The 16,533-nt window shown below is 34.1% G+C and overlaps 1 protein-coding gene across 1 annotated transcript; it reads left to right on the forward strand.

The window, feature by feature from the left end:
* The first annotated feature begins 972 nt into the window (after window positions 1-972).
* cd44a (CD44 molecule (Indian blood group) a) lies at window positions 973-16,027 on the forward strand. Its single transcript, XM_022665247.2, has 7 exons — window positions 973-1,142; window positions 6,486-6,654; window positions 7,607-7,746; window positions 10,298-10,930; window positions 13,222-13,305; window positions 13,404-13,482; window positions 14,368-16,027. The coding sequence occupies exons 1-7, from the start codon at window positions 1,073-1,075 to the stop codon at window positions 14,555-14,557; spliced, it is 1,365 nt and encodes a 454-aa protein (XP_022520968.2). The 5' UTR covers window positions 973-1,072; the 3' UTR covers window positions 14,558-16,027.
* Window positions 16,028-16,533: the final 506 nt, after the last annotated feature.

Consider the following 16,533-nt stretch of genomic DNA (forward strand, 5'->3'; position numbering starts at 1 on the left):
TTTAACAAAGCTGTTTTCATTACTCAATTTGTGCTGTAATTTTCCTATTAATTTAAGCAGTTCAGTTTGGTGGTTTGATGGTTTGTGATCATCCATCTTCCTCTTGATTATATTCCAGAGGTTTAAATCAAAGAAACTCATCATATTTAAATGATATCTCATTTTTTTCAGAGCTGTGTATATATAATTATTATAGATTTATAGAATTTATGTTTACTTGCACTCTTAACTATTCATGCTGCTGCTACTTTCCTACTCTTCTTTATGTTTTGTTTATTTATATTGATATCTATTTTATTCTAGTTTACTTTTTATCTTTATATTGATCTATTTTAACAAGTGTAACTGGATTGTGAAAATATTAATTTTGTTTCACCTCATGTACCACATGTGACGTAAAAGACAATAAAGTCTTCTTGAATCCTTGAATTCTTGAATCTTTGAACTACAGAGTGGTTTATATGATCAGTGCAGCTGAAACAATAACAGATAATGGTTGTAGAAACAATAAAAGAGGTGTTTATAATGTTATCAGTGTTGATTGGTGTAAAAGAACAATAGGCCTCATTGTTTGCTGTGGGGTTTCAGGATCATTAGTGTGAACAGGTTTAGAACAGGCCTAACGACGTCCGTGTCGACGCTAGTGAGCAAATCTCCCACAATCCCCCTGTAAGTATTTTACTATATCATTGTAATTAAGTGTGCTTATAAAATTCTGCTTTTGAGCAACTCAGCGTGTGTTCAGGTGATCCCGGTGACGTGCGAGCAGGTGAAGATGATCCAGGTGATGCAGGTTAAGTGTCTGTCTGGGTCTGAGCGGTGGAATAATGACAGTGGGAGAAAGGAAGAGAGAGAGAGTGACACAATACACAAGGTGTGTTCACACTGGCTCCTCCCACCTCCTCTCACCTCACAGTGTGTCACACAGGTGATGACTCAAGTTTATAAAGAGGGAAGGCCTGCAGCTCTTTCTCTCACACGCTAAATTACACCACAACTACTCACACTACTCACACTACTCAAACACTACACGTGCTCCTACTCGTCCTGCACTGAAATCAGAGCTGTAATCATGCAGCACGTCCTGCTCTCGCTGCTCTCGCTCTCCGGATTACTGACGCTCCAGTTTACCTGGGGTCAAGGTGAGTGATGCTTCCTGATTTTTTAACATTTTGCCAGTTTTTGATCACTGTTAAACAAGATTTATACTGGTTTAAACAGTCAGTTTACATTAGATTTTCAGAGTAAATCTAAAGAATAATCTGTCTACAAGTTATATACAGCTCTGGAGAAAATTAAGAGACCACATTCTGAGTTTCTGAATCAGTTTCTCTGATTTTGCTATTTATAGGTTTATGTTTGAGTAAAATGAACATTGTTGTTTTATTCTATAAACTACAGACAACATTTCTCCCAAATTACAAATAAAAATATTCTCATTTAGAGCATTTATTTACAGAAAATGAGAAATGACTGAAATAACAAAAAAGATGCAGAGCTTTCAGACCTCAAATAATGCAAAGAAAACAAGCTCATACCGTCGCTGTCCAATTAAAAAACATTTATCTCCAAAAAGCAACTTTACAGGAAAGAGAAAATATCTTGTAAACTTTCAAAGGGAGTTGATGTAAAAAAAAGAGTTTATTTCAGGTCATTTTGAAGAGTTTCTAATGGTCTGTTCTTCAAGATATTTTGGCACAGTATGTCTCTTCACAGTTTGTCTCTTCAAATTATGTAGTAAACTAAGTGTTTTTCATTGGACAGCGACGATATTCTCAAAGTTTTAAGAGTTCAGAAATCAATATTTGGTGGAATAATCCTGGTTTTTAATCACATTTTATTCATGCATCTTGGCATCATGTTCTCCTCCACCAGTCTTACACACTGCTTTTGGATAACTTTATGCTGCTTTACTCCTGGTGTAAAAATTCAAGCAGTTCAGTTTGGTGGTTTGATGGTTTGTGATCATCCATCTTCCTCTTGATTATATTCCAGAGGTTTTTAATTTAGTAAAATCACCAAAACTAAATTCTATTTACTTACAAACAAATATAACACATAAAAGCACAACAGCTGGTGAACAGAATAACACCCCATAATAACCTCTAATAATAAATTATGCTGGGAGCAAAGCAAAATCCACAGTTGGAAAATGAATTTTAACTGTGTGGGGAGTTTACTCTGTGTGCACAACCGTTTATGAGAGAGATAAGATATTTATCTATAGATAAGTAATTGGCTGTGAACCTTAATTTATGGCCTCCACCTACAACAATAGAATGGAAAAGAAGGTATCTGAATCTAGATTATTATCACCAGCTCATATAACTTTTTATAACCTTTTTATAACTGCTTTCTTCTGCTATTTTATGCAGAATATCACAGTTTTGGCTATTAAACTGCTACTCTCCAGTCCATTATTATAATAGTGCTGTATATTATTGCACTATATTTGTGTACCATCAAGAGCTGATATAGCACTAATGTTTTAAACCTTGGACTTTGAATATTTGGGTGTAAATAGTAAGTTTATTGCTGGTGATGCAGCTAAAGGGAAAGCACCAGAAAAAGCAAAAGAAAACACAACCATTAAGTACTAGAGCAAGTCACATAATTTACATTTATATTATTTTATTTGGCTTTATTTTCTCCTTTCTATTTCTGTAATCACTATTTAAAGACAGACAAATATCACACATTTTGTCAATACATTATTTGTAATAAATGATACATAACATATAACCAAAAGTAGGTCTAGTTTAACTATATGAAAAACTATTTTATATATCTTGTATTGGGTTCTTTTGTCCTTGATTTAATACAGAATAATTTTATTACTATTTTAAACAGAGAGATAGCTAACCTAATGTTAGCTAGCTTAGCTAAATACACCCATTCAGTTAATACATTTTATATGTGGGAATACACAAAATGTGACCAAATGAACATTCAGTTTATTTATATCAAAATCTATATTACAGTTCATCGTGCTAAAGTATAGCATTCATGATTAGCTCCTAAGATAAAAATAGTTTTTGGGAGTTTTTATGCACAAATGTTTCTAAAAACTACTAAAATCTAGGTTTAAATCTAGGTATAGTTAGCTAATGTTAGCTAGCTAGTGTTAGCCGCAATTATCTCTGAGGTAAATAATCTGTAAAGTGTATGCTTACTCTGCTTTTAGCTGAAATGCTAACAAAAGATATGTGTTAGGAACAAACTTTACATTTACATAAAATACAACCAAGATTTTTTTTAGTTTAACTATATGAAAATATACAGCATAGTTTACCCTGCTTTAGGATGTTTTTTCCTGGATAAATTAATTTTACAGACATTTAACCCTAGCTTAGCTAAGGCTAGCTAAATACCTCAGAGTGACAGCTAGCTAACTAGCTAATTAGCCAAGCTAGTTCAAGGATAGCAATCAGCTAAATGGCAAATGTTTTTGGAAGTTTTATACGCAGGTTTACGTAAAATCTAATAATATCATCAGTTAAAACATGTGTACTGGTTGTTTTAGCAAGCCTAATTTTTACAATTAGCTAACGATATCTAGCTAGCTTTAGCTACAATTAACTCTGAGGTAAGAAATATGTAAAATGTCTGCTTATTATGTTTTTAGCTAAAATGCTAACAAACAGTAAATGTTAGGAATAAAATTTCTATTAGCATTAATTTTAAGCAAAAAAAAATCAGTTTAACTATGTGAAAACTTGTGTTATCGTTTACCCTGTATTAGATTAGGTTTTCAATGATTTATTACCAAGTAATATCACTACATTAGATACAATTTAGCTTAGCTAGCTTACTAGCTAGTTAAATACCTCAGAAAGAGAATTAGCCAGGCTAGCTCATGGATAGCAACCAGCTCTGACTGTAGCATATAGTCTGTATCACTGTTTACATTAGAAAAAACTTTTTTGGAATATTTTATACACAAATTTATCTAAAACATGCCAACATCTCCCGTTTACATATTTTTACTGACTATTTTAGCAACTACAAGCTAGCTTCTAGCCTAGCTATTACAGTTAACCTAGCTAACATTAACTAGCTAGCATTAGCTACCGTTATCTCTAAGGTAATCTGTGAAGTGTGCTCAAACTGCACTTTTAGCTGAAATTCTAACAAACAAAATGTTTTAGGAACAAATTTAACATTTACATTTGTGTAAAAATAACTAACTTGCTAGCTAGTTAGTAATCTTGTTCAAATACTTATATTTATTTTGCCTAAGCCAAACGTTTCTATTAAGATAACATCTTTAAATGTAAGTATTTAGCTATGTTAAAGATTATGCTTTATTTGAGTGGTGTTAGAAACTGGAAACTTATGAGTTTATAAGATGTGATATGTGTTTATTTAATGTTTTATGTTTGTGCTTAAATACACTAAAATATTTAAGTTTAATCTAATTTAAGATAATATTAATACTTAATGTTCGCAGTGTTTGTGGTCAACTCAATATTGTTGTTTTGGTATGTAAGTGTGGGTGTATGTTATGAGGAAGGAGTACATAAATGGAGTAAAAATGCATTTACTAGTTTACAATCTGGAACATAAAAGCAATAACTTTAACTTTACAGAATTTCCCAACCAATTATTAGTTTTATGTTTTAACTAATGTCTCAATGCATTATTATTTACAACATACTAAACCATTTAACAATGTTTATTATTGTAATAATAACTTTTATTAATATACCATTAAGTAATGATTAATAACTGTTATTTTTCACATTTTGTAAAGAAACTAAAAAGTTGCTATCACATTTGTAAATACTAATGAATGCATTGAGTGCAACATGAAATGTAATTAGTAAACATTTGCCCGGTTTGAAATTCATATTTACAAGCAATTTATTCATATTCAAATTATGATGAGCTAATGATTTGCTAAAAATTTTAATATGAATATTCATGCTGATAAATAAGTGTCATGTGTGAGCATTTTTTAATATTCAAATTGCTTTGTTCACATATACTGATCATTAGTTAAAAATATATTAATGAAAGTTATTATGAAGTGTTACCCAAAACTTAGTACAAGTGTATCAGCTACCTTTATGTGAGTGTATAAAGTGTGTATAAAACTCTAAAATAAATGAATTTTCACTCAAACTGCAAGTGCAGCAGGTTCAGCCGGTACTGATGATCAGCACAGAGCTCAGCAGGAGCCTGGTTGTGTTCAGTTCAGCTGAAAAACCCTCTGGTTTGGTTTAATACCCTGGAATTCAGATAATCTCTAATCTCATGACTTGCAGTTTTGAGCCGAGCACTTAAACGCAGTGATCCCGGCGCGGCCCAGCTCAGGTTTCAGCTCAGCTCCAGTGAATCTGCTCTAGTGACTGAGTTTCAGAGCTGTTACCACTTCCTGGTGAGCACACAGTGAGCTTTTGTGTGAGCGCTGGATACTCTGGAGAATACAGATAATACAGGTGTTCATGACACACAGGAAAGGGAGAGGCGTACGCAGGTAGAGGGTGTTCAAACATTACACATCAGTGCTGATAGCTCTCGCGCTCAGCGATAAATTACTGTTTAATTTATGATGACTCAGCCAGGTTCTACTTATCCACCCTGAAGTACTGTGGAAAAGTTGCATCAGGCCAGTGTAAAACAATAAAATAATGTTATTTTTATAAACTTTTACTATTTTAATTCACTTTTTTTGTCATAAATACAGATAAAGTTGAGCTATTAAAAACAATATTGGAAAATGAGCTGCAGCTAAAATATTTTGTTAGTTAGGCCTTATTATTCTCCTGCTGTGTTTTCACTTTCACTCATGTACTTTATATTATGTTATATTATGTATATTACGGTTAAATAATTAACATAAATACAGTACCATTTTTCCCTACATAGTAAATGAATAGTGAAGTGATCCCAGAGTAACTTAAAAGTGTTAAACAAACCAAAATACTCTTAATTTGTGGTTTCTGAGGCTGGTAACTCTGATAAAATTATCCAGTACAACAGTGGAAACTTTCGCTCTTTCTTTCCTGGGTCGGTCCTGATGAGTGCCAGTTCCATCATTATAACGTTTTTTGACAGTCTTTGCACTGACTGCACTTAAGGATACTTTTAAACTTAATAATAATAGTATGGAATAATATGGATAATCTGGATTCGAACATTACTCAAATATTCACTATTCACTGTATACCTGTAACTCTACCTCTTCACTACTTTACTTTAACTGATGCTCTCAAACTTTACATTAAGAGACAAGAAATTCAAGTAATTAACTCTTGATGAGTTCAGCACAGCTGTTAACTGAAAGCCTGAGAAAATGCAGAGATGTACAAAACTAAAAAAAAACAAAGAAAATATATTCAGATTTTTTGTTTACTAAACAATTCCATATGTTTTTCTTCATAGTTTGGATGACTTTAGTATTAATTATATTAAATATGCTTGACCTAACCTGAGAAATACAGCTACTAACCAATTGATTTTGATTTTCTTTTGTCTTTTAGAAGTTCCAACAAGCAGATCCAGCTATGCTGGTGTTGTTCATCTGGAAGGAAGTGGTCGGTACTCTTTAAACTACCAACAAGCCAAGCAGCTCTGCCAGAACCTGGGCTACAGTTTGGCTACAGAGGAACAAATAACCGAGGCCTACAACCACGGCCTGAAAACATGCAGGTTAGAGTTTTACACCTTACATTTCTAATAAGAACTTTACAAATTTTACTGTACACTGGCATACTAAATATCATAAAATATAAAGCATTGTGCTGCCGGTCACCATCATTACCACCAGCTGCACTGTTATGTGATGCTCTGGTTCACACCTGGTATTATTCTGTTTTCTGGGTGATCAGGTATTCCCAATCCAGTTTGTCCCAACAGTTAATCAATTGCACTACATAATACACAGCACATTTCTGGAGTTCAAAATCTGGAATTAAACAGAAATGTGTGAAAGTGTTAAACTGTGTGAGTTTATTCTCCAACTTAAACTACTTTAAGTTAAGTTGAGGGGAACTCAACTCTGGTTGTGTAGAGTTTATATTAGAATTTATAGGGCGTGACTGAACTCTCTAATGGTCCTGTCCTCCAATCCCAGCTCACCATCAGTGTGTAGTCTTACCCACCAGGGCTTCCTTCTATGGGGTATTTTTTTTAATTATATTTTATATAGTGCTTGTTTGCCTAGCTCATGTGTTGTTGGCTATAAGAGCAAGTTACCATATTCTGCATTGTTTAGTGTGACAAAGTGCTGGATTAAAGTTGCCATACAATGAAAAAATAAACACCGGCATGATAATTTTTACTCCTAAATGTTTCAGGGTTTTAAAATATTGCAATGTTTTTTAATAATCTTAGTTTAATAACACATATTTTATTTGTTAACACTGTATTTCATTTTACTCTAAATGGGCTTTCAGTATTTTAACTGCCACAACAGTTCAGATTTATCTCCTGAACAGAGTTAAAAAGCCAAAAACTCCCAGAAAAGAGTTGCTTTAGTGTATTTGATGGTCACGCATTTACACTTAAAATGAGTTGATATTAACTCTCAGAGAGTTTATTCCACAAAAACAGAATTTGCTGCGTACTGTTTACATCTGTCTAAAGAACACTTTTTGTTTAGGTATGGTTGGATTGAAGGCCAAAAAACATCCTTTCTTCCAGACGATGCCCACCCGGACTGCACCCTTAACTCCACTGGAGTCACTTCCCACACCGAGGAGGAAAATCAACTTTACGATGTTTACTGCTTCACTCACACAGGTAACAACACAGCCAACAATCCACCTACAGGAGTTACATGGAACATTACTTCACTCATAAAAATAATGCAGCCAAAGGCAGTTCTTAGGAACAACAACTGCTGGATTTTCTCAGTCAGTTTTATGAGGTAGAGTCACCTGGAATTCAGGCTTTCAGTTAACAGCTGTGCTGAACTCATCAAGAGTTAATTACTTGAATTTCTTGTCTCTTAATGTAAAGTTTGAGAGCATCAGTTAAAGTAAAGTAGTGAAGAGGTAGAGTTACAGGTATACAGTGAATAGTGAATATTTGAGTAATGTTCGAATCCAGGTTATGAGAAGCAACAACTACTCAACTAAATAAAGATAAAAATACTTTGAGAAGTAAATTTGAAAAGAAGAATTTCAAGAACTTTTATTATTAGTATTACAATGATGAAACTGGCACTCATCAGCCTGAAAACCACAAGTTAACAAACAGCTCCCCAGATAAGAGCATCTAAAAGCTTCTTCACAGAGTATTTTTAGGTTTGTTTAACACTGTTTTTAAGTTACTACATGATTCACTATGTGTTCCTTCATAATCTGATAGATCACTTCACTATTCATTTATTTATAATGTAGGAAATCATATCTGATTATAATCACATTTCAAATGTGTTTTGGATCTGATTATATCAGCTTTTATGTGGTTTCTGATGGGAATCAATCTAGATTCAATTAATATACACCAAAAATCTGATTTGGAATGAACACAGCCTTAAATTCACTAACTACACCAATAATCTGCTTTATACACCAATAATTTGGTGTATAAAGCAGAATCTATCATGGCGTCCCTTGAGTCAGATGTGTTTGCTCGCTCTGCTCTAGTACGTCGTTTTTATCTTCTTTTTTAGGCTTTTTCACTTTATTTGCAGTACACACATGCCATGCACTGCTAGTCTCGCTTTATTGTATATTTCCCACTTTTATCTTTATGTGGCATACATTAATTGTACGAGGAGACTTGTTTCTTACTGTGCACATGACAATAAACTCTATTAATTGAATTGAATTTAATTTTAAAGCAGTATAAGATAATCTGTAGGCAGAACATCTACTCCCTCAGATCTGACCACAATAAGAGAGTGAAGCCTGCAGACTGAGCCTGAACATGACAGTGGGAATGCAGTAGTTCTGCTATGAGGAAATATATGTGATGTTTACCACATACATACATTCCAGCTTTAATGATCCGCCCACACCTGCCAATATTTCTGATAGTTATGGTTAGTCACACCTTCTAACCGCCTGCGTTTCAGGCAGGCAGCAGATAGAGCGAGTCTGAACAGGAAGATTTTATGATATCAGTTCTCCTGAATTCTCTTGGCTCTGGGTATTATTTTCCTTTATTACCTGAGGGGATCGAGTAACATAAATCCATACTCAGGTAAAGCATTCTTACATATGAGGATTAGTGGTTGATGTGGAAATTGAAACCGCCAAGAAGAACATAAACAAGAATAAAGCTCTATTAGTATCTCAGGGGGACGTCTGTAAAAAATTAATTTTCACACTTTTACTCCTCTAGTGATAAATATCCTGCATCCGGACTGAAATTGAAAAAAGAGGAGGACCAGTGAGTTTTTAGTCTTTTTTCTCGGTCACATGACATCGTGGCGTTCAGTAGCTCCTCCATTTCCACTCAGTGTTGTGTTTTTAACGTAGATCTCCGTGGAAACCGTGGCCCCCCCCAAAGTGTAATTACGGTGTGCAGCAGTGGACAAATAGCTATTTTATTAAAGGCGAGGAGACGAAACTCAGAGATGTGCGTCCGGACGGGACTAAAATTACCGGAGGAGCACGGAGTTCAGAGAAAAACAGTAGATAATTCAGCCTGTAATTTTCTCAGAGGACGTCTGAGAAAAACACCTACATGATCGTTCTGGACGAGAATAAAATCACAGAGGGTAAAAAAACCCTGAGAAACTAATCCTGTCTGGATAGGGCTAAAGAACGTTGACATTCTATACTCACAGAACGTAGTATGAAAAAAGGTCACCTGGCCTTACCATGAGCACACTGACCAGAGTTCAGTCAACATCACTCACAAGATAACACCTCACAACTTCAATTAATGAGGCTTTAACTATCTGAGTATGAGTACACAGTGCAATAAAATTACATTCCTCCAGAACCAAAAGAGTACAACATGGACCATGGACTCCACCAGTCTTACACACTGCTTTTGGATAACTTTATGCTGCTTTACTCCTGGTGTAATAATTCAAGCAGTTCAGTTTGGTGGTTTGATGGTTTGTGATCATCCATCTTCCTCTTGATTATATTCCAGAGGTTTTTAATTTGGTGAAATTAAAGAAACTCATCATTTTTTGAGTGGTTTCATTTTTTGATTCCACAAATCAAAATTTTGATTCCAAAACCACGTAATGGATTTCTACCCACCTCTGTTGCTTTTAAACAAGTCAAACAAGGATTGCAATAGTCTTGTATAGTCTTGTTTGGGTTTCGATTAATGTTCTAACATCTAAAAATAAAAACCATTCATTGTGTTTTATGTTTTCACACAGCTGCACAACCTGAAGATGAATACGATGTTCTAGATGAAGTGATCGCTGATGGATTTATAGTAGATACTAAAGAAACGAGTACAACATCTGTAACAAAAAGTACTTACTCAACAACTACTACACCTAACAGCCTAAACCTGAGTACCCGTCCATCTCTAATGCCCTCTCTGGAGGAAACGAGCATCACAGCAACAATCACAGCTTTACCCACAGATCCTGAAGCAGCTGCAGGAGAACCGGAGAGTAACAGCAGCAGCTCTACCTCAAAGAACTCTGGGATTACTGAGCAGGATGCTCCAGAGGAGATCACCACCAAACAATCCGTTCAGAACTTCCTGAATATGGAGGCAGAAGGATCCGGTATGTCTCCAGAGGCTCTGTACAGAATAAAGACAGAAGATCCCAGCGCTCCCACCAGTGTTAACACCCCCGTACTGAACCTGCACTCCACCACCCGCCTGATCTGGATCCCTGAAGCTGTGGACGGGTCTGGAATGGAGCCAGAAGGCGCCACCTCCATCACACCAACCTCTAAAGTACCCCCAAAACCCACGACTGTGGTTGTAGAAGAGCCAGAAGTAGAAGAGGAAATACAAGTACCAGATGCTGCAAATCCAGAAACAACGGCTGAAGGTACGGTATCATTTTTGTGTTGTTTTTTGTGATATTTGCCGTCTGAATCATAAAAATATTAGTATGGTGATTAATAATATTCATTATTATATAAAAAAAAAATCGCTACCACTTTAAAATAGAACTACCTTTATAAATGGTTTACGATTAGTTTAATTTATTTATGGTTACACAGTAAAATTAGCAGTGCTGGATCAACACCTAAAGAGTTAACTTCAACTCTCGATCTGAGTATATATGATATATGATCCCACTCTACAGAGAGTAAAAATTACACAGATCTGTGTTAAATGTTCAGTGTTAATATGACACTCTGCAGTGTACCATTTACTCATGCTAGTGTTTTATAGTATTACAGTGTTAAACTTAGTATTAATGACTTCGAATAGTGAAAATTAAATTTAAAAAAGACGAAAATATATCCTTTTTTATTGTTCGGTTCTTGGTATTTTTATTTAAAATGCATCACATTTAAACATATTCATAATTATGAATCAAGATGCAGTAGGAACTTTTTGCTTACTTTAAGGTGGACCAGGAAAAAAAAATCCACCTTAAATGTTAGCTACAGAAGTTATCTAGCTAGCCTACATGCTGGGACTTCAAACGCCAGAATTTAACAACCGTGTTATTTAGCTAGACAGCTAGCGTTGGTTTCCTGAAATAACTTTTCAATTTTACCTCAGCTAGCAGGTTAGCTAACCTAGCCTTTTCTGGCAAGAAATTTAACCCAAGTTAGAGCTAGCTAACGCTACGCTTTTTGTTTAACTTGTGAGGTAAAGTCTTCCACCTCACGTCAGCTAGCTAACCAGCTAGCTTAGCTGTTTATTTTAAAAAGTCCCTGTTTCACATCAGTTAGCTGAGCAAGTTTATTTGTTTAAGAGAACGTAGATTAATTCTTCTCCTCAGCTAAAGCTTAGCTAACCAGTTTATTGTGAGAAATTTCCAGTTTCACCTCAGCTAGCGTTAGCTATGTTAGCTAGCTAGCTAATTAACTAACTAAAGGGCATTCTGAGACTTTGTATTACTACAAATGGCACCAATATTAGCCTCTGTTGCAGGTTAGCTTGCTAGCTAAAACACACACAGGATTAATAAAAACGCATTTAGACAATATTTAGAATAAAAAAACATTTAATACACGGTAAAATTATACAAAATATATTTAATGTCTCTACTTATCAAATTCGACAGTTTGAGGGAAAAAGACGCAGCTGATGCTATCACTAAATCACGAAGAAAATGGCAGCTGATGAACTTTGAGTGAAGTAAAGTTATATTTGTTAACTCTGGAAAATAATTCCAACTTTATGTGAATTATAACATTTAGAGTTGTTAGGAGAACACCCAGGGAGTCAAAATATGTTTTTCACTGTGATTTTAACACTATAGATTTAACTGTGTACTAATTAGGTTTTAAATGCCTTAAAAATGATAATTAATAATCAGTTATAACACATACGTAAAAAGGGCAACAATATAATATATAGATGGCTGTGGGTTCACTATTTGGCAAATAACAGGTCATTGTTGCCCTTTCTACGTATGTGTTACAACCTAATTAGTACCCATTTATAAACGAATCGTAAACCATTTATAAACCCTTTATAAAGGTAGTCTTAACAATCTGTACAAAGTAGCCATTCAAAAGTTTGGGACACACCTTAAATTCAAAAGAAACAAACACAAAAAAAGTGTTAAACAAACAATCCAGAATATGTTTTATGTTTTATATATTTTACACACTTCAAATCAGTTTTGAACATCTCTGCTGGATTTTCTCAGTCAGTTTTATGAGGTAGAGTCTCCTGGAATTCAGGCTTTCAGTTAACAGCTGTGCTGAACTGAATGTTCAGATTAAGGCTTATCAAATCTGATCATAATCACATTCCAAATGTGGTTTAAATCAGATTATATCAAATTTCACGTGGGTCCTGATGTAAATCAATGTAGATCCAATCAAAATATGTTAACAATCTGTTTGTTGGTGTCAACAAATTTAGTGTATAAAGTCGTTTTAAAGCAGCATAATGTTAAAGTTTGAGAGCATCAGTTAAAGTAAAGTAGTGAAGAGGTAGAGTTACAGGTATACAGTGAATAGTGAATATTTGAGTAATGTTCTAATCCAGGTTATGAGAAGAAACAACTACTCAACTAAATAAAGATAAAAATACTTCACTACTCATTTACTATGGAGAAAATAAAAAATATATTATGTATTCATGTTATGTAACGTTATGAGAGTATAATACTGAAAGTTTTTAATATTAAATGACTGATTCTCTCTGCAGCACCAGGCCAGCACAAGGGGCGCATTAACTTACCTGCAGATATAGAACCCACAACCTCAGCTCTGGCAGAAGAGGGAACACCTGGTGAGTTTATAAAGCAGCACCACTGATTACAGTAGTTTCTGTGTTTTATCAGTGATCATGCTGATGTTTAACTCTGACTCTGTGCTCTTCCTGTTTAGCCTGGCTGATTATCTTTGCGTTCTGCATGACTCTCGGCGCCATTCTCTGCATATTCGCCGGCATCGCCACTAAAGACATGTACGTACCTCACTCCAATACATTTACCCACATATTCTCTCTTATTTTACTGCCTTACATTCATGTGTTTATACAAATATTCATTAAAATATTATTTATATGGTTATTATGGTTGAAGCATTAAAACATATAGATTAAATCTGGCTGGTGTTTTTTTTTTACATTGTTTTAACCTTTACTATTGGTTTCTATGGCCCAATAGAAATAAAAATATTAAAATATTTGTCCATTTACCTGAAAGTTATTATTTTAGAAATAGAAGGTTTTTGCATGACAGCGACAATACAGTATTAATAGATTTTCTCCTTTTTGTCAGTTCAATAATGTATGTATAGTGTGTTATGTTTGAAATCCAATATTTCCTATATTTATATTTGTATTGATTGTGTCTCTGCTACTGTTAACTTTTTGAGATATATAGATTAAACCTGGCTTGTTTTTTTACATTGCCTTTAACTTTTCTCTTGGTTTCTATGGAACCATAAAAATGCTCCAAATTGTCCTAAAATAAGATATTTTTTCATTCAAATTATTGGAACTATTATTATTTATACACAAATATAATTTACTGTGGTTATTATGGTTGAAGCATGAAAAACAGAACCTGCAGGTTTAGGTACAGCTTCTTCCCCCAGAACATCAGGCTACATACCCAAACTTTCTATATTGCTATCCTTATCGATTTAATAATGTATTTATAATTATTATATATTAAGTTTGTATTATGTTATGTGTGGAATTCTATATTTTCTATATTTTTTTATTTGTATTTGTATTTATTGTGTTTCTGCTATTGTGAGGGATCTGGCATCTAAGTTTTTTACTGTTATCATAAAAAAACACAATAGTTAATTTTATCTTTTGGTTGTTTTTATTGTTGTGTAGGTGGTACGGGCCGAGTAGGCGGAGTCTGAACGTGGCGGGGGAGGTTGATGAGAGCAGTAAGGCGGCGACGCTGCCGTTGTCGGAGAAAGAGCAGGAGCTGGTGACGCTGATGAACGGAGGACAGAAGACTGATAAAGACTCGGCAGTTATTTCTGTAGATGAAGCTCCTGAGAAAGAGTATCTGATGTAGCCGACCAATCACAGGGCTTGGATCTGAACCGGCGTAGAGATCACAACCAGATTAAACCAGGAGCTTCAACTGAGCGTTCAGAGTGATCCTGAAATACTCCATATCCCAGCAGGCATTTCAACAGGGAATCAACAGTGATGTTACGGTTGAGGTTAAAGTTGAATCAACATTGGATCAGCGCTGATTTTATGGTTAAAACAACAACATTGAATTAACATTCATATTATGGTTGAATCAACATTGAATCCATGTTGATTTTTTGGTTAAATCAACACTAAATTAACTTTAATGAATGGATGAGTCAACATTGAGTCAACATTGATGTTATGGTTGAATCAAGGTTAAATCAATGTTGATGTGGTTTAATTAACATTGAATCAACATTGATTGTCATGGTTGAATTAACGTTGAATCAATTTGGTTTAATGAACAATGATGTTAAAGTTGAATCAATGTTGAATCATCGTTGATTTTATAGTTGAATCAACATTGAATTAACATTGATGTTATGGTTGAATCAACATGGATTCAGGTGGTTTCAGGTGGACCTAAAGTTCTAAAGAATCTTAAAAAGCCTTAAATGACATTAATTATCATTAAAACACCTTAATTTATTTTATAATGTCTTAAATCCATCTCTCAAAGACAGAATATTTAATTTCTGTTTTATTTTCACACAATACAAATACAATATAAACAATAGATTCAAAATCATGTTTTTAAATTAGTATTGAACCAATGCAAAATCGAATCCTGACGTTAAAGATCAACGTTTGTTTAATGTATTAGAGATAAAACATAGAAATATAAACGTTGATTGAACATGCTGTTGCTGCCTGGGTTGGTATTTTAATTATTAAAATTTAAAATTAATTTAATTTATGGCTGTTTATAATATTGATACAGGAATCATAAGTTTACTGTAAAGTTAATATTGTTATTGTGTGATTTTGTGCTATTGAATTAGTATTATATGAAAAGTATTAATGTTTTTTACATTTAGCTTCTCTATACCTGCAGATATCCTGTTCCCATACAGTGCCTGCGTTACTGATCACTTTATCACAGGAAAACCAAACTCTACCATGTTTTATTTTTCTTTATTCGCAGATTGTTCATTATTTTAGGTCAAAAGCTTTAAATTTGCACATTTTGCTGCTTTTTTCCCCTAATTTTCCCCTACTTACCACCGTACATGTGTTACTGCTGAGCTTTATTAGGCTACTAAACAAAGCATTGTAAATATATATATCTACAGTAACTGTAAGTACTGTGTACTATGAGTGATGTACGAATACTTTCAGACGATCGAATGATCAATTGATCAAATATTAATGATGATTAAGTGCTTTTAATAAATGCTTTTCTTTGATGTAAATAATAATAGTAATATACTGTGTGCTTTGTAACATTTTTTTAAAGTTTGTATTGGATGCTTTATTGGAAATAAAATACTTTTTATCACGTTTATATCATCAGAGTTTGCTGATTATTTCATTTTTGTACATATGTCACGTATTTTAATGTTATTTTAGTGATGTTTAGACAAGCCATGCACCGTGCAGCTTGATTTAGTGTGTGTCAGTGTGTATTTGCTATCGTAACGACGGGAAAAGTACACAAGCCTTGCGCATCTCAAAACACAAAGCAAAAGTCTAAAATGTATAAATTCTCATGTTTTGGGTGTAACGTGAAATAATAAACCAATCAGAGTGTCTCTTGCTCATCATTCTCTTTAAGAGTAGATCAGGTGAGCTCTGACTTTGGTGGATTGCTATTTTAACGGTGCAGCTACCTGGACGTGTCCAACAAACTCTTCTCAGCAGAGGAAACTGAGCTGCTGGTTGACGCTGTGAAGGAGCTCCAGCAGCTCATTTACGGGAACAGCAATGTTATTTTATTTACTATTCTGTTTATTGTTGATGTAAAAGTTGGGTTTGTGCTGCTGTGTGTTCATGTGTGTGTAATAAGTGGGG

This window comes from Astyanax mexicanus, chromosome 23 (assembly GCF_023375975.1).
Source record: "Astyanax mexicanus isolate ESR-SI-001 chromosome 23, AstMex3_surface, whole genome shotgun sequence".
NCBI classification, from domain to species: Eukaryota; Metazoa; Chordata; class Actinopteri; order Characiformes; family Acestrorhamphidae; genus Astyanax; species Astyanax mexicanus.